We start from the raw sequence: 26,981 nt of genomic DNA on the forward strand, positions 1-26,981 counted from the left end.
AGCAGCAGCTTCTAACGAGGCCGGCCTTATAAGAACCATCCAAACAACTTCTGTTAATGCACAGTATTTATTGACACAGTTTAGAAACATCCATGCATTTGTTCGTTGATGGTTTACAAACCAACGAACCAATCAGCAATCGTTGTTAATCTTCATTTCAGATACAGGAGTTAAAGTATTCACTTCAGTTTTATTAGTTTGCCTTTTATTAACAGTTATTGTTAGAAAATGTTCCTAAACATGAAATCGTCACGTCTACATTTTGACCCTCAGTGCTTCCCTTTCACTGTGACAAACTCAACTCACACCTCTGCTGTGAAAAGCAGAAGTTGCAGAAATCGGTGAGTGAACAGCGCGTGATCCGCTCACAGCTTTCTGACAAAGTCATCCCGACAGCCGCCGCCCACGGAAACAAGTCAGGCTAAACTAAACCGAATCCTCCTTTAACTCACCTGCCAGAACGCACCTGTGAGACGTCGTTGGAGTCTGAAGATCTGACCTCTGACCTTTGGATTAAAAAAATAATGAGTGAGCGGTGGCCTGCAGGTCTTCAACGGTGTGTTCACAACAAACGTGGAGTGTGATTACATACAAAGTTCATGCAATGAGGCAAGTTCATGCTGGGCGATACAAATGGGGGCGAATCTGCCTTCACACGAGCCAAAATCCTCCAGCAGGAACTGCAGAGCCGGGCTTCTCCTCCAGCGCCACATGGATGCTGACTGAACCATCAGCATCACAGGGGCGAATGCTCCGGTTTCCACGGTGACTGCAGTCACGCGAGGTGAAACCTTCATGTTTGATGTGAACACACCCTAAAAGGTACACGTGTGCATCAGTATTTACAACGGTAAGTGAACGCATCGTCAAACAAAGCTAAACTCTACGAGCACGTAACGCGAACACGTCCAAGCGCGTGGAGTCGGACTCTGATGTGTTAAAGTCCGTGTCGCTGCCGGAAAACACGCGAGCTTCCCGTCAGACTCTCTGCGGCTGAGCCAACACAAACACACAGCTCCGGGTCGCTATCGCCTTCCTGGAAGTCGGTCGCAGTCACATAACGAGTTCGGTCAACTTCGTCTTGGTCCCGAGGTCAAACGCTGAGCCTAGAAGGATCCGTCTGCGAAGTCTCGTTTGCCGAATCCTTTCTGAAAAAAGACAAACAGAAACTCACCCAGTGTCCCCACAGTGCGACTCACCATCATCATCATCGTTTGTAATACAAAAAACATCCCAGTTTTACTTGTTTACACGATTTCACTTATTTTACATTTCCAGGCTCAGCATTTTCAGCCCTGCTGGACACCAGCCTGCAGATGTTTGTCTCACACTCTGCTCAGTTTTATTTACACAGCGCCAAATCACAACAACAGTCGCCTCAAGGCGCTTTATATTGTAAGGTAGACCCTACAATAATACATACAGAGAAAACCCAACAATCATGTGACCCCCTATGAGCAAGCACTTTGGTGACAGTGGGAAGGAAAAACTTTTAACAGGAAGGAACCTCCGGCAGAACCAGGCTCAGGGAGGGGCGGGGCCATCGGTTGGGGTGAGCGTCTTCACGTCCACGGATTATCAGCGGGATTCAACTCTCTGCAGGACCCTCAGTGAAGCTCACTTTGGTTTTTGGAGGTCGTTCCTCACCAGGAGCAGCGCATGTTCGGTCGTGTTGGTGGTGATGCTGGTGTTTGGGTCGCAGCCTCGGCCTCCTTTCTTTGAACCTAAGCAGCGTCACCAGCGTCTCCACTCCAAGAGCTCCAGGTTCGTTTCACCTGACCACAGGATGCTCCCGGTCTGCAGGATCTTCCTCAGGCTGTCCTCAGCATACTTCAGTCTGGTTTGAAGGTGTCTGTGTTCTAGTCTCGTGCTTCCTGGTGTGCAGCCTCTGTGCAGGGCTCCAGTGATGACACTACATCGGCTCAGTGAAGTTAGTGTTTAGACTCTCACTGGTTTTCTCTCCAAGTCCCTGAAATCTTTGCTTGCCGTCTCTGCGGGCTTCTTCTGTGAGCACCAACGATCGTTTCTCTCAAGTGTGAACTGATTTCGTTTTTAGCCTGATGTTTTCTCAGTGACAGCTCGAACCCTGCTGAAGTCTTTTATTCTGAAGATGACCCTCAGCTTTAACTGGAGCATTACAGAGTGAAAGCACATCGCTGCACAGCAGTGGTTTGAGCTGTGCTCCAATAAAAGCTCAGTGTTTCAGAGGATAATAGTAATAATAAAACTGACTCTGGTCATTTTTAGAAATCATTCTGTAATTTGTGCTAAAAGAAATGATTTATGTTTTATAAAGAAATGCTGTGATTAAAAGAACAATGTTTGTAGGAGGGTAATAATTTCGTCCTTGTCTGTATTAAAACTCAGTCCTGCTCTGCCCTCTAGTGGGCGACTATGTGCCCACACCTACCCACCCAACACTGCTGATGTCACAACAGAGACAGCATCGCCCACAGTTTACAACACAAATTCCTCTTTTTAACTGCATACGAGTACAAATACTTCAAGTACTTCAGTGTAGGCTGAGCAGAACACGCGAGTACTACAGGAGCTTTTAGAGGAAATGAAGAATAAGTAGCAGGTCCAGAGTAGAGTACGACTAACACTGAGCCGATCAGGCAGTAAGAAATCATCAAAGATTTGGTTTTAGCAACGATGAGCTGTGAATCGTTCAAGGATGAAGTGTCTGAAGACGCAGCTCAGTGGAATTACAGCCTGTGCTTCACTCAGGATCCACGGGCAGCAACAGGCCGTCGCTCCACTGCTGCACCGCCATGTAGGACGGGTTCCTGCGTCCTACACAGAGAGACGCCCACATGAAGCCTCGCTGTGTGATGGTGAAATGACCCTCGGACCTCGCAGACCTACAAACGTCAGCCCACAGCAGCTTCAGCCCACAGCAGCACTATTATAAGCGATGTGGAGAGGAGCAGCTTCTGAAGGCTCTGTGATCCATCAGGAATTCTGAGCGTTGTCTTGATGTGGACATCGGCTCCAGCAGCTGCAGGAATGCCACGCAGCCGTGCACGGTGTACTTAGGAAGTACTGGAAGGTGAGCATGTGAAGGGGAGAGCAGATTTTCTGTCATTATAAACTAAAGTGTCTGTGTGTGTCACTGAACTTTAGCTGTGCTCCAGGTTCCTCTGCAGCCTTCTCCTGGTCGCCTGCTGCAGGCTCAGAAGAATGAAGGAGCCCATCTATCTGCCAGCCTTCCTCAGGCGCTCGGAGCCGTTTCCACAGCACAGCACCATAAACTGAGAGAAGTTGCACAATAAACGGAGCCTCGGCTATAAAAGCTGGGCCGTCACACTCGGCGTTACCTAACAAAGCTGTTTGTCGACAGTTTGACTGCAGAGAAAAAGTTTCACCATCTGTAAACCAGAAATATTCAGCCTGTCATTTTGTTTCTGCACAGTTGTGTTCCAGATGTGTTATCTGCACAACTGGGTTTGTGTGAAAGTGCATGGAGATAAAGGTCTGGGTTTGTTTGTGCTGTGGGTGGGCGGATTTACGGGAGGAGGACCGCCAAGCTCACCTCAGCAGAGACACAGAGGCAAACCCAAAATGTCTGAGCCAGATTCCCCACATTCCTGCTGCAGCTCAGCGGACACGAGGAAAGGATTCTCACAGCAGGAGGGGGGTGGGGGGTCTGCTAATGCCACCACAGAAGGAGGGAAGGCTACAAACAGGCTCTAATTTGGCTTTTCATCATCATCATCATCATCATCATGTGGTTTTCTGGGGCAAAGTGAGCCCCTGCCAGCCGAATCAGTTTTATTTCATTTTTAGTGGTTTTAAACCCACGTGCGCGAGGACAGAGGACAGCGCGAGCAGCTACAACCTTAAAGCTGCTCGAACGAGTCTTTCCCTGGTACGAACCCTCGGGGACCGTTCTGGTTTAAACGCTGAACCCCGATCGGCCCTCGTCACATTCATCGTAGTAACGACGTCCCTGACTCGATCCTTCGACTCTGCTGTTTAAGACTTTTTCACATGCACAGAAAGACAAACGTAGAGCCGCAGAGATGAAGTTTAGCAAGTCTCCAGTCTGACTGCTGGTTGCCTCAGAGAAAATATTTGCTTTTGCAGAACTTCCAGATAAGCACGTCCACAGAGTAATGAGGGCCAGGCTCGGGTGCAGAACAGAGGAGGGAGGCAGCGAGGAAGAGGAGTTACGAGAAGTGGAGGTCAAGTGAGATAAAAAGCAGATGCAGCCAGATGCAGACGAGAAAACCATCTGGTGGAAACAAACGGAGCACAATGACAGCCCACGCCCACAGCTTCTCCCCAGCTCAGGCTGCAGGAAATAAAATCTGGCTTGAACAGCAGGACGGGTTCAGGCTCTTTGACTTAAACATAGCTGCAACCAAAAATGTTACAAAGGCTCCCAAAGTGACCACAAGCACGCCACCCTCCGTCTTCACCTCGACGTTTGAGTTTGAGGATGAAGTTGCAGAGAGAGAAATCTGGTGAATGTGGTGGTGGTTTGTTTTTGGCACAGCGACTCGCTGTTTGTGCCAAAGCGAGTCCCGCTGCAGCGTCCTCACAGACACACACATGATCCTGATGCGTTATCGTCACACTTGTAAACGGTGCGCGCTTGATGTCTCTGCATAATCGCTCAATCATCCAGGTAAGGAAATCCCAACAGGTTGATTCTGTTCATCTGGATGTTTGCAGTGGGAGAAACGTTTGGTCATCATCAGCTGACTGCAGGTTTCCAACCTTATAAACAGGACATTTACACAATGACTGAAACTATGGGCTGTGAGGTCAGTTCATGATCATTAACATGTAAATTGACCACTGATCAATGTCCATGAGTCCCATTCACAGAGAGCTGGGGAATGGCTGCATTCACAGCATTGTAAGATGGTGACAGATGTACCCTTAGGCCCCCTCCTCGATTCAGAGATGGTCTTTCCCTTTTCATGTAAATGGCCTCCTTGACTCCGCGCTCAAACCAGCGTTCCTCCCTGTCCAGAATGTGTACATCCTCATCACTGAGTCCTGATACTCCTGACACATAAGGGCTCACTAAAGGTTTTCAGGCAGCAGTTGTCCTTCTTCTCTCCTGGACCTCCTGCAGCCGTCTTTGGGAGGCTTCAGGCTGTTGATCAACAGTCTCTGGTTGCTGATCAATGGTGAGGACTGTTTGTCAGCCTGGCTACAGTGCTGAAGAGAAACCTGGGGTTGTTCTTATTTTCTTCAATCAGTGACGAATAGTAAGATGTTCTGGCTTTGCGGAGGGCTTTCTTATAAAGCAGCAAACTATTTCTCCAGGCTAAATGATGATCCTCTAAATTTGTGACACGCCATTTCCTCTCCAGCTTACGAGTTATCTGCTTTAGGCTACGTGTTTGAGAATTATACCACGGAGTCAGGTACTTCGGATTTGTCACAGGAGCTACAGTCATACGCAGTGAGGAGGTCAAATGATTAACAAGATAAGATGATAACAGTGGGTGACTTATATCCTTAAACTCAGTTGCAGCACTTTCAGAAAAACATCTACTGTGACGAAATCTACTCCCTGCTGCTGGAAATAATTAGCGTGTGAATCAACAGAGAGCGTGTTCTGGATGAAGCATGTGAAGATTACACATGAAACTCACCAGTCTGTAGTCTCTGTGCAGCTTCTTGTACTGGAACATGTTGCAGAGGACGGTCGAGGCTGCTCGGGCAGCTTTTTGACTCCCGGAGCTAAAAGTGAAGGACAGCAGAGAGTGAGAGAGGACAGGAGGACTAATGAGGCGGAAATACCAGAGCAGCAGGGACGAGCTTCATCACAAACATGACCCGCAAGGTTATAACAGACATGTGAAGTCCTAAACAGGAAACAAAGGTCGCAGAGGGGTCACAGCTTTGTTTCAGCAGAAACATGAAAATACGAAGTCTGAAGAGAAACGGTGGCAGAGCCAGCGGCAGCGACCATCAGCGCGACTACACGTACCTGCTGTCGTGGGACGTCTTGATGCCCACAAGTTTGGGGATGCCGTTGAAGTGACAGACGTCGCGGGCTGCCGAGGAGCTGCAGGTGACCAGGTGGTTGAGGGCTCCGCAGAGGTTGACCACCACGTCGCTGGATGGCGTTTTCTGCAGGCCATCTGCAGGCAGCTTGGACACCAGAAGCCCCACCATGTTCTTAGCTGCCACGACACAGAAGAAGGACTTGAATAAGAAAGACCCTGGAGCGGACCTGGACCTTGGGATCCAGAGGTGGAACTGGAAAAAGGTGGAAGCACTGAAAACCCTTGAAAGCAGAGCTGCACCTGTCCCAGCAGGGCGCTTACCCATGTGCTGTTTGTCGGTGGCGTGTCGGGTCAGATTCCTCAGCAGGCCGCTCAGAGGCCTGAGCTCCATGTCGCTGTTGGTGTCCAGCAGGTCCAGGAGGACAGGAAGCATCCGCTCCTTGTCTATAATCACCATGCACAGCACGGAGGCCCACTAACAGAGAGGAGCAGAGGTCACGTGAGCCTGCAGAGACCGCATCGTGCATTAAAGCTGACGATCGGGACGAGGCGTTACCCTGGCATCTCCCGCGGTGATGTTCTGCAGGGCTCCGATGGCGGCCTCGCGGCTGCAGGAACTGTAGTCGCTGTTCTGCAGGATGAGCTTGTAGAGCCCCACAACCTTCGGGTGCCACAGCCACTCGGACCCTTTAGGCTGAGAGAGGGTGGGCAGGTTCTGGTGATGCTGCTGTGGATGAAGAGAGAAATCACCTGAAACTGTTAGACTGGAGATAAAGCGTCCGAGAGAGAGGCCCACAGGAGGCAGCTCGAGGCGGAGCTTCCACAGGAAACTAGAGAACACAAAGTCTAAGGTCAAATGTGGGGAGACTCCTAATCCCAGAGGAATGTTCAGAGTATCCCACCTGAAAAACATTCCTCACAGCTCCACCGGGACTCTTCACCCAGACTCACTCAGAGAAAAGTCTCAACAGACATGAAGCAAGAATTTTGGGGAAAAAGCAGCAAAAACATATAAAACAAAAAGTTTATTTATTCAAATAATTCATCATTGAGGAAAATCTGCTGAGTGTAAACTAAACGCAAAACTAAACCAAACCAAGCTAAACCAAAAAAAAAGCTAAACTAAACCAAGTTAAGCTATACTACAGGGAGTACAGAATTATTAGGCAAATGAGTATTTTGTCCACATCATCCTCTTCATGCATGTTGTCTTACTCCAAGCTGTATAGGCTCGAAAGCCTACTACCAATTAAGCATATTAGGTGATGTGCATCTCTGTAATGAGAAGGGGTGTGGTCTAATGACATCAACACCCTATATCAGGTGTGCATAATTATTAGGCAACTTCCTTTCCTTTGGCAAAATGGGTCAAAAGAAGGACTTGACAGGCTCAGAAAAGTCAAAAATAGTGAGATATCTTGCAGAGGGATGCAGCAGTCTTAAAATTGCAAAGCTTCTGAAGCGTGATCATCGAACAATCAAGCGTTTCATTCAAAATAGTCAACAGGGTCGCAAGAAGCGTGTGGAAAAACCAAGGCGCAAAATAACTGCCCATGAACTGAGAAAAGTCAAGCGTGCAGCTGCCAAGATGCCACTTGCCACCAGTTTGGCCATATTTCAGAGCTGCAACATCACTGGAGTGCCCAAAAGCACAAGGTGTGCAATACTCAGAGACATGGCCAAGGTAAGAAAGGCTGAAAGACGACCACCACTGAACAAGACACACAAGCTGAAACGTCAAGACTGGGCCAAGAAATATCTCAAGACTGATTTTTCTAAGGTTTTATGGACTGATGAAATGAGAGTGAGTCTTGATGGGCCAGATGGACGGGCCCGTGGCTGGATTGGTAAAGGGCAGAGAGCTCCAGTCCCACTCAGACGCCAGCAAGGTGGAGGTGGAGTACTGGTTTGGGCTGGTATCATCAAAGATGAGCTTGTGGGGCCTTTTCGGGTTGAGGATGGAGTCAAGCTCAACTCCCAGTCCTACTGCCAGTTTCTGGAAGACACCTTCTTCAAGCAGTGGTACAGGAAGAAGTCTGCATCCTTCAAGAAAAACATGATTTTCATGCAGGACAATGCTCCATCACACATGTCCAAGTACTCCACAGCGTGGCTGGCAAGAAAGGGTATAAAAGAAGAAAAACTAATGACATGGCCTCCTTGTTCACCTGATCTGAACCCCATTGAGAACCTGTGGTCCATCATCAAATGTGAGATTTACAAGGAGGAAAACAGTACACCTCTCTGAACAGTGTCTGGGAGGCTGTGGTTGCTGCTGCACGCAATGTTGATGGTGAACAGATCAAAACACTGACAGAATCCATGGATGGCAGGCTTTTGAGTGTCCTTGCAAAGAAAGGTGGCTATATTGGTCGCTGATTTGTTTTTGTTTTGTTTTTGAATGTCAGAAATGTATATTTGTGAATGTGGAGATGTTATATTGGTTTCACTGGTAAAATAAATAATTGAAATGGGTATATATTTGTTTTTGTTAAGTTGCCTAATAATTATGCACAGTAATAGTCACCTGCACACACAGATATCCCCTAAAATAGCTAAAACTATAAACTACTTTCAAAAACATTCAGCTTTGATATTAATGAGTTTTTTGGGTTCATTGAGAACATGGTTGTTGTTCAATAATAAAATTATTCCTCAAAAATACAACTTGCCTAATAATTCTGCACTCCCTGTACACTAAACCAAGCTAAACCAAACCAAGCTAAACTAAACCAAGCTAAGCCAAACCAAGCTAAACTAAACTAAGCTAAACCAAAGTTGAGTCATTCAATACAAAGAAAGATTGTTATGAATTTATCTTTCAGTGGTTTTTACAGCCGGTCGTGTGATTAAACTGCTTACGTCTGTCTGCTGCTTAGTTTTCCAGTTTGAGGGATTTCTGGAGTTTTCACATTTAAGATTTTAAATGAACACATTACTATGAAATCTAGCGGACCATAACTACTCTAGCATGCAGAAGGTCTTTGGAGGTGATGGGGATCCAGACAAGCACAGAGCACCACACGGGTGGATAACACCAGCACCCTCTCCTCCTGCTCGTACCTCCACATTCTTCTTGCTGTGCAGAGTGAAGCAGCCGATGGTCTCGATCTCTCTGTTGGCAGAAGCTCTCGATGGGCCTTCAAGGCGGAGCTGGACTGAGGGGGGAAGCTCCGAGTACAGCTGATAGGACAGATTTCTCATCACGCACAGGGAGTTCTCCAAACCCTGAACACGCAGACAGGAAATAAAAGATCGATATCAGTTAAAAGCGACCGAAACAAACGGGCTCAAAGCAGTGAGTCTTAGTCTCGGTGCCGACTCTGATGAGCGTCAGACACTAAAAGCACATTACAGTGAAGATCTGCATCCACGCAGAAAGAAGTCTGAACCCTTTTCACACGATACCCAAACCACTGCACCGTTAACAACGTGGAGAGTCGGCCACCATCGAAAACCGGGAATGACTGAGGACTCTGTCGCCCCCATCCTTTAAGCTCTCACATCACGATTCCTGCCCGCTCTGACCCGAGGACAGATAAAATCAATTTTTATTAACCAGCTGTTTTCTTTCTCCCAGCCTTCTTTATGATGCACTGCTGCAGTTTCACATTATTGACATGAAACACGACTTTTTAATAACAGCACAGAGATTATTTCAGAGAAATAACTGAGCAGACCTGGAATACTGGCCACACTAAAAATAGAACAAAGACATACAGGAAATGTCTTCAGTTTGAAGCTTTATTCATTTAGTGACACATTCCAGCACAAGCCCCCCGAGGAGACTTTGGGAAATCCGTTGAGTGGGACGGCGGTGAGTCAGCGACTTCCTGACAAACACAAACACTGAAACCGGTCCAGACTGCACCAGACCCACTCGTCACTGTGCACCACTTCATCATTGTTGAGAAGAGTTCACTTTAAAGAAAACCTGCTAAAGAAACTAAGAGCTGAGACTAAAGTATCAACCCGATACTAACGCAGCAGCAAACACCATGAAGACGAGCAGATGATCTGGAAGATCGGCCAAAGTGAACTCTGGTTTTGGTTTCTGTCGACCGGGTCTCAGATCTGTGGGATCACTCCTCGTTTATACAAGTTTAGAAGTAAAGCCTCCACAGTCATACAGACTGATGCTGAAACTGTGACATGAGGCAGTGATGAATCAGAGCGACCGCTCTCAAATGTGCGTTCACTTTCTCTTTGTCACGTCACTCTTTACACTCCAAGGTTAACCTCAGTGAGACCTGAGCCGGTTACTGTTCTGCTGTAAAATGACAAACGCTGTCTTGGCGTCTGTGGTTTGTGCTCACGGCTCCAGACGCCTGCGCTGCGGTGCCCTCAGACATCATTATCCACTCGCCTCTGTGGCTCACCTTCTCGTCGGCCTGTTCTTCCTGCTGGATGTAGGTCACCAGAGAGTCCACGAGGCCGGGCATTTCTCTCATCTTCTGCCTCGTTCTCTCGTTCACGGAGCTCAGGTTCCTGTCGGAGCAACACAGACGGAGACATTCAACCTGACCAAATCCTTCACTTACATCAAACAGCTGCTGCTCTGTGAGACTGCATTATGTGACGTTACTTTATTTAAACATCCATTCAATTAATGTTTTATTCCTGGAAATGATGCGTCAGAGCCTAATTGAGGTTAAAATCCTTCTAGGAGCCAGTCTCACTGTCATTAAACAGCTCTGGGCAGTTATTTTGAAGCATTATCTAAATTTACTTTAATTTCCATGTGCACAAAACTGTCCAGTCTGAGTGAAACCTCTGAAACGTTTGCAGACTTTGTACTAAAAGGATGAAGGAAGCAGCTTTCTCCCTCCAGTGAAACTTCTTCCACCTTCTTTGCTGTTGCGGATCTCTTCACTCTGAGTGAAAGAGCGTCTCTCGGTCCACGCCTGGATGACATTATACTGACCGAGTGCTTTCCTGAGTCACACTGAGGCTGTGCTCACTCTGCATGCTGAGACGGCCCAAATCCTGGCATGCCTGAGCTATGCAGCAGGGTTTGTGGTTATTAAGGTAACACCAGGTCAAAGCCTGTGTGTCAGAGTTATGAAGGTGGTTCACATCTTATATCAGAGCAGATTATGTTCCAGATGAGAGCTCACCCCACGCTAAACCTTTTATTATTGACCCATCAGTTCCTGGAAAAGCCTCTGAATTTTTTCTCTGATGAGCCCAAAAAATTCAAAGATTCTATTTTACTCCAAGTTTAAAGCAATTTTATTGCCTTAACATATGATCCTAAAACAGGGTCTTGTAGTCACTGACCTTGTGTAAAATTTGAAACTAAGACTACTTATTGGTTTAAATTATGTTGTTTTTTATGTTATTCAGTCTTTACAAGCTATCAGACACCGAGTACAATAACCTCAGTTTTATCTGAATTAAGAAGCAGAAAGTTAGCGGCCATCCAGGTCTTTATGTCTTTAAGACATTCCTGCAGTTTAACTAATTGGTGTGTGTTACCTGGCTTCATGGACAGATAGAGCTGCGTGTCATCTGCATAGCAGTAAACATGTATGCTATGTCTTCTAATGATGCTGCCTAAGGGAAGCATGTATAATGTAAACAGAATTGGTCCTAGCACTGAACCCTGTGGAACACCATAATTGACCTTAGTGTGTGAAGAGGACTCTCCATTTACATGTACAAATTGGAGTCTATTAGATAGATATGATACAAACCTGTAATACCTGTGTACTGATTTATCAAGCGGATAATCAGCTGATGATGGTAGATTAAGAGAAGCCAGATAAATAAAAGATATCCTGGACATGTTGAGCTTCTTTTCTATTCTCCATCAGATGATTTAGTTTTTTAAACCTGATGGCACAGAGCAGCCCATCACTGACTGATGGTACCTGAGGCAGCCGGTGGTGCTGTTAAAGATGTCTCTCTCTGATGGACTTAACGGGATGCTCTTGCACAGAGGAATCAGAACTTTCTGTGTCAGCACAGGTAACGCCTCCCGGGACAGCTTCTCCTTCAGGTTATCTCTGGAGGACAGATTCCACAGGACGCCTGCGGACAGCCACAGTGAGCTTGTAAGACGGGTTCACATCGCTAACATCTCACACTGGTCCAGAGAGCAGAGGGTTCCCACCTGTGATGGTCTTTCGCAGCTCCTCGTCAGGTTCGTTCAGGAGGCTAACGAGAGGTGTCAGCCCGCCGGCGTCGATGAGAGCCACCTTGTTCTCGGCGCTCTCGTAGATGAGGTTCCTCGTGGCGGCAGTAGCGTAACGCTTCACTTCCTGGTTGTCGCTGGAGAAAAGTTGCACCAGAGCTGGAACACCTTGCAGAACTCGGACCTGAGAAAGAGAGTGAGAGTCACCAACCACCTTCACCTCACCACGTTCTCTTCCTCTTACCCCCGCAAACACGGGGAGAACACCCAAACGCCACAGGGAAAGGCCCCGCCTGCATGGTGGAGTCAAACTCACTGTTGTTGTGAGGTAACAGTGCTAACCGTCATGCCACCATGCTGCCCTTTATGTGTCTTTATGCTTTTGTTTCCATTCATTTGGAACGAGAAAGCTGATGAAGAGTTCCTTTAAGCTGCTTCCTGCAGATCGTCCATCACAGACACGCTGACGTCACCGTTTATCTGCCTGTCGCAGCTTCTTTGTCTCTTTGTTGTGTCTGTGTGTGTTTCTGTGTGTTTCAGTGTCATGCCATTTTCTGTAGTCACTTCCTGTTTTATTTCAGTAATTCATTTGTTTCCCCGCCCTGTGACCGCCTGCTCCACGCTAACTGTTTCCATGTGTTCCCAAACAGCCTCCTGTCAGCACGTACCTGGTTTTTGGCGTCCCTGCTGTGGTAGCACTGATGCTGAATGAACGCAGCTCCAACAACCTGCAAGTGAGCGTCTGACTCGGACAGATACTTGACAGCCGTGGGCATGTCCAGATTTTGCATCCTGTACACACACACACACACACACACACACACACACACACACACACACACACACACACACACACACACACAGTTGCATTAAAAGGGTTCCTACCAGCGGTGCAGCTCAGCCTGCATCAACTGAATAATCCAATACTGCTCTCTTTATTCTTTTTTCTGCTTTATCACAATTTTTACTGATTTGTTTTTTATAAGATCAAATAAAGACTCTCTACACTCGCAGTCTTTGGGCATTGGACAGTGAAATTTATGATCACTGAAAGATTTTCAGATATTAATGTCAAACTCCTCCCACGCCCCGGGTGACCCGTACGTGACTCTAATGAAGCTCAATGATCCCGCCCACTTTAACACTTTGCTGCAGCAAGTCAGGAAGCAGTATGCGCCTCATGTTATTTCCAGGTTACCCCCTCGGTGTAACAGCAGCTAGCTATGCTCAGCCAATCAAAATTCACCTTGCACATGATTGGTTGTTTCTATGACGACGGTGTATTGCCCTGACCACATATGAAGTGATCGTCACGTGTCCTCTGAGGCTGATGGTCGGTCACGAGTAGTAGTAGAGCTGGGCTCTGGTTGCCTAGGTAACCCTTTAATTACTGCCCGTCACATGTGAATCAGTTGTGTCCTGTGCTCCTATTGGTAGTCACCTCTATTAACCTTAACTCTGGCCCCGCCCACTTAACATCTCTAAAGCTGCATACATACTGGCAGCGATTCGCTCACACTGACGGCTGGTGGCTCTGGTTGCCTAGGTAACCCTCTAAGGTATGTACTACCAGGTCATCTGTCAGTCGTGGTATTCTTTACTCGATCGTCGCACACTTAAAAATTGAGAGAGGTTCATCTCGAGTCCGCGCACTTCCTGTCGCCCGCAGTGTCACAGAATGCCGTTCACCTACTGCGGTCTCTGGTCGCCACTTCCTGTGTGTAGTTTAATGGTTATTTGCCCGTCTGTTTCGTTTAAGTGAGCTAAAGATAAATCTGATGAAAGCTAAGCTAACTAGCTAAATAAATGAAGGTGTCTCACTCTCCCAGCGGGTCGTTGCTGTGGATCGACGCTCCATCGAAGACGTCCACTCCTTTCCCGACACTCCTCAGGCTGCGCAGCGAGGCGGCACGGTGCATGGTCCCGGAGCTCCTGGACACGTGTTGCTGCTGTTGTTGCTGCTGGTGGTGCCACTGTGTTCCCCAGGTGTCCCCCCCAGTGGGGATGCCCCTGCCGTTCCCCACCCAGCCCTCCTGGCCTAGGCTGGAGCTCTGCTGCTGCTGCTGGTAGTGCTGCTGTCTGTTGGTGATGCGGCTGATGGTGCGGTGGGAGGGGCCTTTATAGGTGTACTGCTGTGGAAGCTCCTCCTCCTGCCAGTAGCCTTTCTCCTGGGCCAGAATACCACTGAGGCTGCGCCTCAGGGTACCTGGTGGAGGCGCAGGGAGAGTAAGCGAAGGGTTCTCCAGACGGCTGGAGGAAGTGACCGGAAGTGCCTCGTGCTCGCCCTGGGTCAGCGACTTAGAGCGTCTGCTTCTGCTGTACACTTGGGAGGTCTGAGAGCTGCTGTGGACCATGGCCCCACCTTTGTGGGTCAGCCGGGAAGTGGTGTCCACAGCAGAGCGAGACGAGAACCCCGAGGCAGGAAGAGGCACAGTGGGCACCTGGAGACAGGAGGTGTGGGGAGAAAGAAAGGTTAGAGGACGAACTGCTTTCTTAGAGTCTCAGTCAGATCAATAATTTGTTAAAGGTTCACTGAATCCCAAAATGAAAAGTGTTCAGTGAGATTTGTTCCCGGTTGGTTTTGGACTCTGCCCGGTCCTTCCGCTTCACTTCTCTTCATTTGATGGACTGAATTTCTCAGCACAGTCTGGAGGAGGAGCAAAGATCATGGCTGCTTGTTGCCTGTTGGCAATGGAGCTGATTGCAGCTCGCTGAGAGCTGTGAGGTCTGAGGCCTTGTTCTCAGTCAGAAAAGGGCAGAGTTCCTTCTCTGGAGTTCAGAGGAGCCTCAAGTTTAAGTATCTCAGGGTCTTACTGCCGGGGGAGGCGTGAGAGGAAGGCGTGATTGATTGGCGTGACACCAAAGCTGTTGATTTACTGGTCGATCTACATTCCTACCCCCACCTATGACCACGAGCTGTGAGTGGGACTGAAAGAATGTGACTGAGGATGCGAGCAGCTTCCTCTGAAGGATGTCTGTGCTCTTCCTTAGAGATAAGGTGAAGATCTCGGTCGTTCAGGAGGAACTCAGAGCAGAGCCGCTCGTCCAGATATAAAGGAACCAGCTGCTGTGCTTCAGGATGGGACCTGGATGCTTTTCAGGTGTGTCCAACTAGGAGGAGACTCTGAGTAGACGTAGGACAGGCTGGAGGAGGTGGCCTGGAGACGGAGCGAGTTTGGCTGTAGAGATGTGTGACAGTGTGCAACACAGCTAAAAGGAATGTGTCGCATTTAATAATAATACAAATGTCTCGTTCCAGAAATCCAAACTCTGCCGCGAGCAGCTTAAAGTCGGAACTATTTTCGTTCCCCAGAGTCGTATCAATGTGCAGACGAAGGCGTGCTGCTACCTGCGAAGGTTCGTGCTCATAACAGGATGTAAACATTAACAGCATCCTCCCTCAGGTGAGCTGGAAGGTTAGCCAGCGGCGTGCTCGTTTTGGCCGCTGGTTTTAGAAAGTTGACTGAAAAATTGTTCCTTCATAAAACTGCTCACAGCAACCAAGGTTTGTGCAGATATCACTGCCGCCACTGCACGCCAGAGCGAGGGAGTGAAACGGAGCTGTACTGGGGCTCGGGCGCAGGGAGGAGCATTTTACGGCTCTTCCTCTCCTTCATTAGAATCTAAAGGAAACGCCGTGCAGCCTCTGTATTGTTAAGCTGCAGAGGTAACGCAGCGGGTCGATGTCCTGTTTGTGTTTTTCTTTTCTTTACATTGTTCTGAACTCTGACAGACACACAGAGGAAACGCTCCAACACAATGGCTGCTCGGTGTGAGCGCCTTGCTCTCAGGCACACGTAGGTCGAGTAACAAACACTTCTGTCGCACATTTAGGGGAAAACGACACAGGGCAGATGTAACCCGCTGCTTTTTTATGAAGGTGAGTGAATGATAAATCATTTCTTCAGAACGTTTCTCTTCACTGTTTCATGAGTTCTCAGCCAACAATAACAGGACAGCTCCTCCGAGTCCCGCCCCCGTGAACTTTGAAAGGTCGCCTGAGCCGCTGGTGACGTCCTGCAGAACAATGCTCTTTGCTTCTGTTGGAGTTCAGAGGGAGAAACGCCGCGGGGCACTGCTGTGGGCGGGGTTGATGAAGATGTTTGGACCTCTTCCTCACTTGTTACTCATGAACAATAAAAAGGACCCGAGCTGAATTTGAAAGAAATCAGCATGAAAAGATCAAACAGAAATCATCGTCAGTCTCATCTTTACGCTGCTTTGTGCCTGACGTGGTCAGCCACCGACCTCCTTTTACAGTCTTTTTTCTCACTTTTGTTTTCACCCTCTGCTCCTGTTTCGCCACTAAAAGTTACTCAGCGATGCAAAAGATGGCGGCTTTGGCTAAAATACACACTGCACATCTGTGGTCCTGTTTTTAAATAATAATGGGCGAGGACCGACAGCACCGTCTCATTAACACTGAGCGTCACGCTCCAAACGACAGCTTGTGTATAACTGAGAATTATTTCAAATCCCAGGAATGAGGAGAAGCCCGGCACAGCTCGCCAGCTCAGCTGAAGCTTTGTGCTGGTTCAGGATTCCTAAAAGATCAAATTTAACATTTTAACATTTCCTCTGAGCACGAGGCTCATTTCCTCATAGACTTCTATCCAATCGGACGTCTTTTCAAAGTCGCCCCCTGCTGGATGTTACAGAAATGTCAGCTTGAGGGAGCTTTCCTTTACTCGTACATCCCCACCCACCCACATGTCACAAAGAGGAAAACATCATCTTTTATATTTATTTATACATTCAAATTCTAATTATTGAGTTCCTTTCTGTGTCACAGTGAAGCTGCTCCCACCACAGTGACTCACGCTGTGTGTTTAAAGCTCTTCGTCATGTGTGTGGCGTGTACTCACAGCCATGACGCGGCTCGGCGTGTTTATCATGGATCTGGAGCTGAAACCGTGAGCGTGGCCGTAGCTCTTCATCTCAGGAGGGTCTGCACGGAGAGAAGGAAGACAGTCACACTCATTACAACTTCACGTTCTCACCATCAGTCTAACCTTCACACACAAGCACCAGCCACTTTATTAGGAACACATGTGCATCTGCTCATCCAATCAGCCAATCAAGTGGCAGTGCATAATATCAGTTGCAGGTTACCGAGCACCAATCACAGTCAGAGGAACCGCCTCTGTGACCAGTTCAGTCCAGAGCTCATGAAACGCTGGAGAGGCTGAGAAGAATAACAGACAAAGACGTGTTAGAAAGAGGAGAGCCAGGAGGCGCTCAGGCCACCGCGCACCGGGAATGTCCCCGACTCGGGCCAAAGGTGGACCAGCGTCGCCACTGAATACTCCGTCCAACAAACACACTGCACGCCTTCAACAGAAGCTTCAGCCGCCGCCACACGAGACCCGAGCAAAGCCCATTTATCCTAACACGTGATGCAAGCTGCTGGACGCAGTGAGAAAGCGAACAGAAAAACATCACACACCATCGAGCCGAGCAGGAAGGAGGGAGGAAATGCTGCTGGGCGGGCCGCGGGGCATGCAAGCATCAACACGTCAGAGATGAGGGAACGACGGTCACGCACGGCGTACAAACGGGTCTCAAACCAGACCAGATCAAACCAGAAAGCATCGACCTGCAGGTCAGTGAAGGTCGTCTGTACCCGACACACACACGACGCCTGCAAAGACCGAAAGTTTTTATGGGTTTGTGTAAATGTCATAAATGATGACACAGCAACAGACACATGAAACTGAGGTAGGCTCATACACCTGCAGAAGATCATCTTCAAAGCAAAATGATGAAAATAACTCAAACTTCCAACCAACACCATAAACCGACCAGCTGAGACTTCAGGATTAAAGCTTCTTAATCCCAAAATGAATCTTATTCACTTTTTGGCAGCAGCAGCACAGCCTGAACTGGGACTCACTTTAATTCTGTTATTTTTGAGTTGAAAGTACAAATTCCTGCAAAATAAACCTTTCTGCAGATTAAATGCAGTTTAGTTATTTCATAAAGCTAACAAACAGAAAGATATGACATCGTATGTGTAGTGACTGCGGCTCAGGAGGTGGAGGATCGATTCCCCCACAGACTGCATGTCCAAGATGCTGAAGCCCGAGTTGCGCTCGATGCATCCATGCGTGAATGCGTGTGATTGGCTGAAAAAGGCTTGCAATTAAAAAAGTGCTTTGAGTGTTCAGAGTAGAAAAACACTCCATCGGTACCAGAAACACCATGAAAACGAGGAGCTGGGGTGGAGGTGGGTTACAAAGCAGCTTGCAGAATGCAGCAACTGTATGGAGGCAAAAGCAGCGTCAATAATTTATACTGTGAGAGGTTTGAGCCATCAGCTGATTGGCTGCAATCTGCAGGCTTCTTGAGCTGATGACAGAAATAAAAACGTGGTGCACTTTGGATTTATGCTACAACTCAAATTACAAACTCAAACTGAAGATGAATTTCCTGAATAAAAACAGGCAAAACTAAGAGAAAATCAGGCCTTGCTGTTGTGTTGGTTTGAAGGTGTGCTGCAGCCGTCACCCCTGTAACGGTCACACAGTGAGAAATACCAGCCTCACTGTGGAAGAGCAGCAGCCCGACCAACAGTCTAAAATAGGCTGTGATAACATGCTGTGAAGAGCAGATTGGAGAGGAATGTTCCACACAGGAGGTGGTCTATGAGCTTACACAGGGACCTTTACTTTCATTTTCTTTGGGCTGCACTGCGTGAAGGTCGTGTGCGTTTTACCCCAAACCGTCCGGATCGCTGCATTCCACTTCGCTCAGACTGAATCTGGCAACACGTTCACCTGTTAGAGACACAGCTGTGCCTCCAGTTTCCAGCAGAACATTGCTGACTAAGCAGCACAGTGATAATGGGAAACATGACATCAGTGCTCAGAGCTTTCTCACAGCCTGAGTAAAGCTGCTCTGCATGTTTCTAATGAGCGTGCTCGACATTTAGTGGACTGTGAAGCATCTGAATCAGGATTCAGATCCGGATGATCGATACGTCAGAAAAGGCCGGAGATCAGGAGAATCGAGGACCAACCCTCGACGCGGGCTCAACACTGCTATCTTTGTGTACAGTCTATTTACCACAGAATGCTGCTTGTGTGTGAACCTGCTTTTTTGGAAGTCTTCACCTGATGTTTGTGGACACCAGGACTGACCACATTTCAATAAGAGCTCATTCTTGGACGGTCACATGATGTCATTAAAATGCTCCAAAAAGCTCCAACAGCAAAAACACGGCGCAGCGGTCCAGCTCAGGTGAAGCTGGCAGCTACAGCCGCCTGTGTCACCATCCACCTGTCAGTCATACAGCGGGTCATCTGTGAGTCTAAACATGAGTCCATGCCCTCTGTTTAAATCTAGATTATAATCAGAGGTCCAGTTCTCTCCCCCATGTCTGCTGTCCTTCACGAACGCAGGGTTCATGTTTTTCCATATTCACCACCTCTGACATCACAGATGTCCACATGGAAACTGAAGCGGGATCACCTCCGACTTACTTTTCTCGCTAACATTGAAGGATCACATCCTTCTTTTCTTTAAGAGCAGCGGGAACGTTTCCAAGCAGATCCAGAGGTGGATTTGCTGAAACCTGCTGCTGCACTAACACTTCAACACGCTGCACAATGCTTGAATTGTGGTGAAATTCCCACCCTGTAGATCTGTAGATGACTCAACTCTTTATACCTGTTGCATGTTTAAATTATGGAAGGCAGACTCGTAAAAAAATTCAAGGTTCAAGCTTAAGAACGGAGTTTGGATAAAGAGGACGTGACTCGGTTGGGATTTCTTCCCAGTTATGCACAAAGGACTCACTGATCTGTAAATATCTGCTGAATGCTTTATTTGATATGTCGCACTGAGCTTCCAGTGAATCAGATGCTTTAAATCTCAAATTCTCAAACAGGTCAGAGACTCTAACAACACCAGCTCCTTGCCAAAGTGTAAGGTTTGTCCTGCTCCCTGCAGTAAGAGCTCTGGGTCATGTGTCAGTGTTATTATAGGACAGAGAGGGCGAGTATAACTGAATATTGAATATAACACGAGTTTTTCTCCAAGCCCACAAACATAAAGTCATGTGGCTCCTCGCTGTCGAAGGGCTCAGACCCCTGTGCTGATGCAGCTAATCCAAAATGCTGCAGCAAGAGTCCTGACAGGGACTAGAAAGAGAGAGCAGATTTCTCCTGTTTTGGCTTCCCTTCATTGGCTTCCTGTTAAATCCAGAATTGAATTCAAAATCCTGCTCCTCACATACAAGGTCTTAAATAATCAGGCCCCATCTTATCTTAATGACCTTGTAGTACCATATCACCCTATTAGAGCACTCCACTCTCGCTCTGCAGGCCTACTTGTTGTTCCTAGAGTATTTAAAAGTAGAATGGGAGGCAGAGCCTTCAGTTTTCAGGCCCCTCTTCTGTGGAACCAGCTTCCAGTTTGGATTCAGGAGACAGACACTATCTCTACTTTCAAGATTAGGCTTCAAACTTTCCTTTTTGCTAAAGCATATAGTTAGGGCTGGACCAGGTGACCCTGAATCCTCCCTTAGTTATGCTGCAATAGACGTAGGCTGCCGGGGATTCCCATGATGCATTGAGTTTTTCCTTTCCAGTCACCTTTCTCACTCACTATGTGTTAACAGACCTCTCTGCATCGAATCATATCTGTTATTAATCTCTGTCTCTCTTCCACAGCATGTCTTTATCCTGTCTTCCTTCTCTCACCCCAACCAATCACAGCAGATGGCCCCGCCCCTCCCTGAGCCTGGTTCTGCCGGAGGTTTCTTCCTGTTAAAAGGGAGTTTTTCCTTCCCACTGTCGCCAAAGTGCTTGCTCATAGGGGGTCATATGATTGTTGTTTTATCTGTATGTATTATTGTAGGGTCTACTTTACAATATAAAGCACCTTGAGGCGACTGTTGTTGTGATTTGGCGCTGTGTAAATAAAACTGAATTTCTTTTAAACAAAGCAGGAAGTTTTAACACAATTTTTCCAAACATCCACTTTTACTTTGGATACTTTCATTATTTTACTTTTGCACACAGACACAAAATAATGAGCGCTCCCATTCTTCTTCAGTGAATCTCTCAGCCAGTCGGGGTTTTGTGCTCGAGGTCATTCTGGCTCGCTGTGGTCTTTTAAATGTTCCTTCTTTATTCCCGAGTCCTTCCACCTTGATGGAATTCCCAGTTCCAGACACACTGAAGCGTCCCCACAGCACAATACTGCCACCACCATGCTTCACTGTGGGGACGCCCGTCTCTGTGGACAAAGAGCAGCTTCATTTCATCTGACCAAAGGAGGCTTCAGCTGCAGAATCTGCAGAGACACACCTCTCGCTCGTTTTTAGGGGACTAAAAATATTGACTTTGGTTATTTTTGTTTATCCTGAAATGATTTTACTATCGTGTACAAACTGAAATAACTGATATTTACAGTGAGGAAAATTCCTCCCTTTAAAAAAGCACTTGGGAGAATTTAGACAAAACTTTGAATTTCATTGGTGGGCTAATAATTGTTTCCTCATCTGTGGCCTTTGCAGCATTAGCTTTAGCTTCCTTTTTCTTGTTTCCTCTTCCTGATCAACCCAGGGTGTGCAACAAATATGCTGAGTGAGGTTAATTACACCGAAGGGTTTTTCCCAGAGTTTGAAGCTTGTTGATGAATCTTGGTTCGAGAGTGGCTGCAGGGAGAAGCGAGAGAACCATCAGTCCAGCCTCCAGTTTGATCTTTGTGCAGAAGGAAACTGAAGCAAAGCAAACACACCTCAATATCTGAAGAACACAGAGGACTTTCCAGCACAGACCCCTGACCTGAACCCCACAGAGCTTTTCTCCAAAACAAAAACAGAGGCTCTGTGAACGCCGTCAGATCACGTCGGGGTCAGGTGAGAAAGAGGCGATGAATCGCACATTAGTGCGCTCGCGCTGGTCGTGTACGAGGCCCACTGTGTTCACATGCTCTTGAAGCAGTGCTCAAAATACCAACGGAGCAGGGAGGGGCTCCGTCATCAGTGGCTCCTCCTGAAAAACAAGCTCTTCACTCAATATTAAGCACTTGAGCCCCGTAAGCTCGGACCAGGTGCAGCTACTTCATTGTTGATATTAAATACGAGCAGTTTCACCTCTATGGCTCTGTCGGGCATTTTACTAATAAGAGAGTATCTAACATGTGCTTCCATGCAGACAACATCCTGACTCCTCTGTGGGTCAGACCGAGGGCCTCTTTTATCAGCCAAGAGACGGAGCAGCCGTCAGGAGGAGGGGGGGGGGTCTCCTTCCTCTCCCAGACGTTCTTTGTGAAAACAGATGTGGATCATCACAGCTCCCCTCCTCACCGACTGCTTATGTCCAAACAGAGACCACCTCTCTTCTTCTTTCTGCGTTATTAACGTTCTGGGGTCGAACGTCCATGTTTAACATTTTATCCGGTCGGGAATTTGTGATGTCACACTGCACTTTTCCGTAAAGAGGGAAAAAAAACAGGAAATGGTGGAAATAACACCCACACGGCTTCACACAAATTCACATCTGTGTGAACAATAAACAGACAGCTGCCCTGATGTCGCCTGTGTTTGGCTCACAGTGCAAATTACAGCCGCTTAGCATTTAGCTTTGTTTTCATCGTGCAGGTTTTCATCGTGTTTTCACCGTGCTGCTGTATTTGACCACAACACACCATCGAGCTTCTTCTTCTTCTCGTTTTTACCCGAACCAAAGCAGAGAGTCAAAAACGAAAAACATCCAACTTGACAGACGCGAGCTTCGCCCACCTCCACCCCTGTGAACACCCAGCCAGCATCTAAGACTGGTGTTACAGCAGAGCATCGGTTTCCCATCACGGCTGGTGTTTCTTTCTTAGAAAGATGCACAAAACTTCTGACTTCATGTTAAACTTTCCTTTGTTCACTGCAAACTGTCAGATTAGCTTCAATCTGTCTGCGCAGGTTTGACTAAATCCTGAAAGTTCCTGAGAAAAACTGTCAAAGAAGAAATGTTCAATTTCCTAAAAGCCAGCTGGATCCTGTCTTTCATTAGTCCCTCTGTGCATCCTAAACATCACTTCTGTCCCACTTTTAAACTCCAGTTGTGACATTTTCTGCTGATGACCCTGATAAGAAGGTCGAGTCTGTTAAAGCTCTGCGGTCTCTTCTAACACACAGCACAGCTCGTTCATACAAACATGCAGCTCATCGTTTCTGGATACAAAGTGAAAGCTGAGCTCGTGCTGTGACTCAGATCTCAGACGAACTCAGTAAAACTGGCTTATGTGAACATCTGGACCTCCCCCGGGTCCAGTGCTGGAATAAAGCTCCAGCAGACACACGGAGGAGACGATTAGAGGCTGAAGGAGCCGCTTCACCGATTGGCACAAAGATTCCAACGCGTCGGGAAGAGCTCAGAGATGCAGGAGGAGACATGATTTCTAAAGAAACGCCACTGCCTGTGCTGGGTTTGGATCCAGAACGACACCGTTAGAAGCAAAAGTCACTGATTTGTTGGGAAATGAGCTCACAGTCCAGATGTTTCACACTGGATTAAACAAACCTGCCAAACCTTCAACTCGAAAGAAGAACATGAACATTCACCATGTTTATTTGCATCATACGGAGGGTACGACTTAACTATAGTTTGTTGCTGACAGAGATTTATTTATTTGGAGGGGGGTATTAATACATGTGGGGTCTGGGGTTAGTTATATTAATATTATTGTGCTCATCAATATAAGCTGCGGTGTAACTGAAAGTGGGCGGGTACTGACTCGGAGTACTGCTCCACTACAGGCCACATTCAGACTCGGTGCTCTGTGGCTGAGTTTTGTGTCTGCTGGTATCGGGGGTTCAGCACCTCACCCAGATACAGTGTACGGACCGGGCTATCAAACCACGACCTTCTGATTAGCAGATCACCCGCTCTACTTCCTGAGCCACAGCTGCCCCAAAAGCAGATTTCTGCCTCTGTTTCTTTGAACATGTGCAGATACTGTGGTGGGGAAACGATCCTTCCACACTGAACGAGCTTCTGGTGTCTCAGCTTTTGCAGAATGATGATCTACAGCCCAAAGTATTTAGACAGTCACACCTTCTTTAGGGCTGAAGCTTTAGTGCTGCCATGTTTTATATGCTTGATATTCACTTCTTGGTAGCGATGACGATAAGCACTGTGTGCGCCATATGCTCTGTACTGATGTAACAAAGGGAAGGAGTTGGAAGAGTTTAAAGAGAGCTGAGAGGAGTTTCAGGCTCTGTACAAACATTTCACAGCCTCGCTCAGGAGGTCCAAACTGTCCATCACATCATCAACTAACCTTTCATTTCACCGCACACTTCTCTCAGAGAAACTACACATGACGGTTGTTTCACCAGGCTCCGCCCAGAGGTCGAGTGCCAGGGTGGCATCAGCCCACCTTGAGACATGATTTACCCCCAAAGCTACTGGATTAGAGCCCTGGAGGATTTGAGCACAGGGCCAGTGGTAATTTATTCCCACAGATCAGATAATGGAGGAAATTCCCACAATCACAGGTGTGGAGCGATCAGCTGGACGCCGTGACGTGCACTGACCTCTGACCTGGACAACAACTGGAGCTCTCTCTGACGTTTCAGCACGTCTCCTTGCAAAGACAGAGGGCAACAAAGATGTGAGACGTGGACTGGCAGCTGATGAGAAACACGCTCCAGGTGATTTGTAAGGTGAAGCAGCGGTACGAGGATGAGTGTGAGGCTGACTCAGTATGTTGAGCTTCTGATGGTGAAACGGGAAGAATGAGATTTATCCCCCAGGGAGGATAAAGCACCCCTGTGGGGGGAATTCACCTCAAACTCAAAGTATGGAAGTCAAGACCTGTCCACTTCATGCAAATACGGTACTAATATATGGTAATGTCTTATTGTACATACAGCATCGGCACATGCATCACTAAAACCAGCTGTAACGTTAAAGCGACTGCCCATAAATAATGAAGGATAAACCCACAGAGATAAATGTGTGTAACATGAAACGAGTTCTTTGGTATCAGTCTGATAAGCACTCTCAGGGGGAAGTCATTATCTTTGAACTCAAACCACATTTTCCTTCCTTAAGTTTGGAAAAGTTCAAAATAAAAGTAAGAACAAAAGTGAGCAGAGTGAGACTCACATGATAGTTAAAGCAGGTTAAAGCCTGACAATCATCATGACTCTGATGAGGGAGGTTACTGTGAAGCTAACAACAACTATTTTCCAGTGAGTGCACATTTTTAACCCCTTAGCACCAAGCGTGTCATAGCTCATACATCAGATTCCCCCAGAAGAACCTGACTAAAGGGTTAATGATCCGTTTACTGTTAGTCAGCAGCTGATCACTACATCCGTTTTTATTTCGTTGCATTCGTTTAAGTAACGGACGGGACCGTGGACAGAAGGACGTGAAGCATTACATCTGTGGCTTGTTGTGCTGCGATCGTTGTTTCAGTGTCTGTGCTGTGTATTAATATCAATAACAGACAGACTTTAAATGACTCTCTGTGTGAACACATGCTGGAATATTGTGTTTATTATCATCACCTCTGCTTTCATACTCGCTGCTCTTTTTAAAACTAAAGCCAACTGCGGGGCCCCCTGTGGCCCCAGTAAAAAGAAATCCTGGAAACGCCCCTGATCGCTACTTTCGGTGGGGGGAAACAGATGCTCCACCGTCCACTGTGGACTTTACTGAGACTTTATTTTCCCCTCGGCCCCACCAGAGGCTCTCCCGCCCGTTACTCTCCTCCTCTGCGCTCATTTCAAGCTCTCACCTGTTGATCCTTCCAGCCTGCTCAGGGAGGACGACTTCCTCTCAGCCAGCCGCATCCGGACCTGCTCCCGGACCCTCCGAGCTTTCGCCACCGGGTCCGGAGACGGGCCGTCCGAGGGGACCACGTAGGCGGTGCAGGAGGAGTTGGGCTGCAGGGCGGACAGAAAGCAGCCCTCCGGGATCCCGACATTCATCCTGACGCTTCACCGGGCGAACAAAGAAAAAAGGCTCCAGGCAAACTCCGGCGAACAGCGGACCGTCCGGTGCGCAGCGCAGCTACGAGTGTTCGCCAAGAAACGGCGCTCCGTCAGCCCTGCCTCTGTGGGCGGGGCCTGAGAGTGGGGGGCGGGGGTCTAAAATCCACCTGCTGTCAAGACAACCGGTACACAGGAGGTCTGACCTCACACGCTTACGTCACAGCAGCCCCCGTGACCTCTGCGTTCCCACAAATATTAATAAACATGATTACAAATAAAAACAGATTAGTGTTCAGCTGTGTGGAGACCACATACCTGCTTCACGTCAAACTCAGGTGAAGACGTCGCCATCCACCTACCAGTCAAAGAGGCCACGCCCCTCATAATAATGATGGACTGGTTCTTATATAACGCTTTCCTACTCTGAGGCTTTATACAGCTTGAACATTTCATTCACACAAGCATATTTTTCTGTGCTGCTTCTAACATTCACACGCATTCATTCTCCAATGGATGCATCAGACAGCAGCTTGGGGTTAATACCTTGCCCAAGGACACTTGGCATGCAGACTGGGATCGAACAACAAATTCGCCCACCCCACAGGTGTTATGAAGGACTAAATTACCTATAGAGACCAAACAGTTTGTGTATCAGGCTGTAAAAATATTTGTTTTAACATTGGAGTCTATGGGGACTGACTCACTGCTGCCTCTGCTGGACGCCAGAGGAACTGCAGGCTTCGAGTTTCAGAGTTGGCTTCATCTCTCAGATCCAGGAGTGGAAACAACCTGATAAACTGAGTGCTTCAGCTCACAGGGATGACTGATGTCGTTTAATATGAACATCCACCAGTGGAACAGGAGATACGTGAGTGGAAACAAAGAGTAGGTTTGAGTTTAACCGCCTTCAAGAGCGGCTGTAAAT

General features: G+C 47.6%; 1 protein-coding gene across 2 annotated transcripts; it reads right to left on the bottom strand.

Annotated features, from left to right (window-relative positions):
- Positions 1–48: 48 nt before the first annotated feature.
- Positions 49–26,981, bottom strand: LOC116319095 (plakophilin-3-like). Of its 2 annotated transcripts, none has more exons than XM_039614172.1 (13): positions 25,861–26,981; positions 16,974–17,056; positions 13,930–14,549; positions 12,777–12,900; positions 12,088–12,292; positions 11,846–12,005; positions 10,352–10,460; positions 9,036–9,200; positions 6,529–6,696; positions 6,294–6,447; positions 5,954–6,149; positions 5,616–5,703; positions 49–1,148 (listed from the first exon to the last, which is right to left on the bottom strand). In XM_039614172.1, exons 1-13 carry the CDS (start codon positions 26,051–26,053, stop codon positions 1,107–1,109), a joined length of 2,307 nt encoding a protein of 768 aa, XP_039470106.1. In that variant the 5' UTR covers positions 26,054–26,981; the 3' UTR covers positions 49–1,106. The 2 variants fall into 2 exon arrangements, with proteins under 2 accessions (XP_039470106.1, XP_031594176.1); XM_031738316.2 differs by having other exon boundaries at positions 6,529–6,699; positions 25,861–26,560.

Source organism: Oreochromis aureus, linkage group 1, assembly GCF_013358895.1.
Source record: "Oreochromis aureus strain Israel breed Guangdong linkage group 1, ZZ_aureus, whole genome shotgun sequence".
In the NCBI taxonomy this organism is placed as follows: domain Eukaryota; kingdom Metazoa; phylum Chordata; class Actinopteri; order Cichliformes; family Cichlidae; genus Oreochromis; species Oreochromis aureus.

Coding starts and splice junctions, on each gene's coding strand:
- LOC116319095 (XM_031738316.2), bottom strand. CDS start 26,053: ATGAATGTCGGGATCCCGGAGGGCTGCTTTCTGTCCGCCCTGCAGCCC. Junction 12,901..13,929: donor AGCAACGACCCGCTGGGAGA/GTGAGACACCTT, acceptor GTGTGTGTACAG/GATGCAAAATCTGGACATGC. Junction 6,150..6,293: donor CACCGACAAACAGCACATGG/GTAAGCGCCCTG, acceptor GTGTCGTGGCAG/CTAAGAACATGGTGGGGCTT.